The sequence below is a fragment of the Phalaenopsis equestris genome, unplaced genomic scaffold, assembly GCF_001263595.1.
Source record: "Phalaenopsis equestris unplaced genomic scaffold, ASM126359v1 Scaffold000313, whole genome shotgun sequence".
NCBI lineage: Eukaryota > Viridiplantae > Streptophyta > Magnoliopsida > Asparagales > Orchidaceae > Phalaenopsis > Phalaenopsis equestris.
This window is the reverse complement of record NW_018164755.1, coordinates 166,071-169,034: the sequence shown is the minus strand read 5'-3', so window position 1 is coordinate 169,034 and position 2,964 is coordinate 166,071. Positions and strand designations below refer to the sequence as shown.

Below are 2,964 nucleotides of genomic sequence, written 5' to 3'. Positions count from 1 at the left end.
GAAAGAATTATATCTGCATTCCAAATTTATTCAATATTTGGTTACTTCCTCCTTCTACAGTCTGCTTTTGATTTCTCAAATCATTTACGCAAATTTAATGCCTTTACCAGGCTATTATAAGGTATCGATTGAAGCTAAAGTTTGAAAGCTTGTATTGTGAATCAGTATAGATATAAAGCATTCAAGTTTCAAGTCGTTATATTTACGAAGAAAGCAAATTTTTCCTTTTGAAGGTACACCTTATCGGCTGGCATCTTCGTCCTTTCCTTGAGGTTTGTGATTTGCTGCAAATATGATACAGCATGAGAGCATGCAAGATAACTTTCTTGATTTTTGTTCAAGATAAAGCTGAGTTACTCCATTTACTTGGAGATTCGTTGATTAACCCCTATTATATAAATATTCTACTATCAACAAATATCATTTATTTGGCTTCATCCCATATTTAAATAATAATTTTATAACTGAGACTTTTAACATCTATTTTGATGACAGCTGATAAATCAATCAAATTTATCAGCATCAAAACTTTAAACTAATTGATGAATTTTTCTTTAATCATGGTAGGCCACAGTACATTCTTTAGTGCACTTGCAACAAAATAGTTGAGGGCTTAATTTCTTATCATGAGGTCGTGAATTTGAGTCACTCATATTGTCATTTTAGCTCAATTTTCCGGGGAAAAAAAAAAAAAAATACATTATCTAAGTAAGTTAACAAAGAACACATTACAGTTAATAAATAAACTCACAATAACGACTGATTTTCCAGTAGATGCCATAAAATCTACAATTTCGGTTAATGAAAGCTAATGATAGGTTTTTCATTAATAAAATGATTACCAGTTATACAAATGAGAAAACTTGAGGTGCCATAGAAAGTAACTCATTCATGAATTCAGCCTACATTGCCAAGAAAATTTTGAGCTGTACACCAAACACCAAACTCAAAGCAATACAACCTTCTCCGCACTCCCTCTTTTCCCAACCTGCAAAAACCATCCATTTTAAATGAAGACAAATTCATGCAGTAAAGCAAAAACACAGATTAGACGATCAGCTAGCTCACAGTATTTATAAGTGGCGGCATAAATGTTTTCCCCATCTCTTCTGGTGGGCTCTTCACCTCCTTCAGAAAGGCAATCACTTCGTTCATTGTTGGCCGCTCTGATGGCATCGAATTTACACACAACATGGCAATGCCCAATGTTTGAAGCATCTCCTGAACCATCTGATCTGGGAGACCACAAGGCTTCGAGTCCAGGATATTGATGGTGGGCTCAAAGCTTCCCATCTTCTTTTACCCAATCAACAATGTGAAGCCCATCAGCAGCCATGGGTTCGATGGCGCTGCGGCTGCTTAGGATCTCTAAGAGTACTACTCCATAACTATAGACCTCACTCTTTTCTGTAATGTTTGTAGTGTACCCATACTCTGAAATGATTAAAAAATTAAGGTTCGCAACATTTTAACAATCATCATTAGCCAAACGCAACTACTTGCTCCTTTTGCCTTGTTGAATGTTAAGTGAGGTTTAAATCAATTGTGTGCATCTTCTTGCACAACTTCAATTAAATTATCTTTGATTTATGACTTCTGTTCCTAATACTTATATTAATTTATATGCGTTCTCATTATTCGTGAATCTTCTAATATTTATAATACATGACTAAATCATCTAAGTTTATTTTATATTATGTCATCTTCCATAAATACTACATCTATGGTCTCTCTGTTATATTAATTTTTCAACCTATAATTCTTATTCTCTCCCTCCGTGTCTTAATTTTCTTATTCCTAGCATGCTTAAGTAGGGGTGCCAAATTGGTTGAAACAAGAATTTTAGAGTATGACTAATGATAATTGATGCTTTTCTTCTTTTACCCCCCACCCCCCCACCAAAAAAAACATATAATTTTTGCCCATTACTTAAATAAAATGAGACATTTGGTGATTTTGCCCTACAAGATAACGTTAATTCCGCCCCTCTGGGTTGGGGTCAGGTCTAGCCTGAAATTGACCAAACTCAAAGCTGCTTGACCTGAGCCCAACCCAAATATTAACCAGATAGAATAATCCCTAACCCGACCAACCTTCAACATGCTATGCCAAACATGTTGAAGGTTAAAATCGTTTAACATAAGACATAACAACTAGGTAGGTTAAAATCGTCAACTTTGAGTCAATTTCGACTCAATCTCGGGTTGATTTTGGGTTGGCGGGTTGCTTTGAATCCATTTTGAGTTAGTGGCTTAGTTTCAGGTCAAATTAGGGTTGGTAGGTCAACCGGAGCTCAACCCAAAAAATTAAAAAGGTTAGATCTCTTAACTTGAACTAAACTCGAATATAACTCGGGTCAACTCGAACCCGAATTTTTTGAGTCGGGTTCAGGTCGAGTTGGCATGTCGGTTCAATTTTTGATAAGCCATATGCTTAACTTATATATCAATGAGTTGTTTAATATATAACATTCAAATCCATAAAACATATATAATTTCAAAAAATTTATCTTTAGGTCTGTAGAATATTCAGTGTGCTGTTAAAGTACCCTTTCGTTTTAACCCCCAAGTTTAACTCTAAAATCCTATATTGATGTTGTTATACTAAGTATAAATCATACATTCTAGTACTATCAATTAATAACTTGTAAATCAATATCAAGTTCAATATAACATAACAAATTTAAAAGCAAAAACAACAAACTAGTGACTTGCCTAGTGCTATGTAGCCATATGATGCTGCAATTCTTGACATGGAAAGTTGAAAATTGGCTGAATTCATTAGCTTTGCCAATCCAAAATCTGCTAAATATGGCTCAAACTTTGAATCCAATAGAATATTATTGCACTTGACATCCCTGTGAAGGATTCCAGGGATGCAATCATGATGAAGATAAGACACTACAACCCCATATTTAAAATCAAAGTACTAAGTTCCTTAATTAGACCAAATTGCCCCTAAGAG

The 2,964-nt window shown here is 34.5% G+C and overlaps 1 protein-coding gene across 1 annotated transcript in view; it reads right to left on the bottom strand.

The window, feature by feature from the left end:
* Positions 1-946: 946 nt before the first annotated feature.
* Positions 947-2,964, bottom strand: part of LOC110025605 (probable LRR receptor-like serine/threonine-protein kinase At1g34110) — a 34,494-nt gene continuing 32,476 nt past the window's right edge. The window contains 4 exon segments of the mRNA XM_020726182.1: positions 947-988; positions 1,069-1,300; positions 1,302-1,434; positions 2,715-2,900. Coding sequence (XP_020581841.1) covers positions 947-988; positions 1,069-1,300; positions 1,302-1,434; positions 2,715-2,900 — 593 coding nt within the window.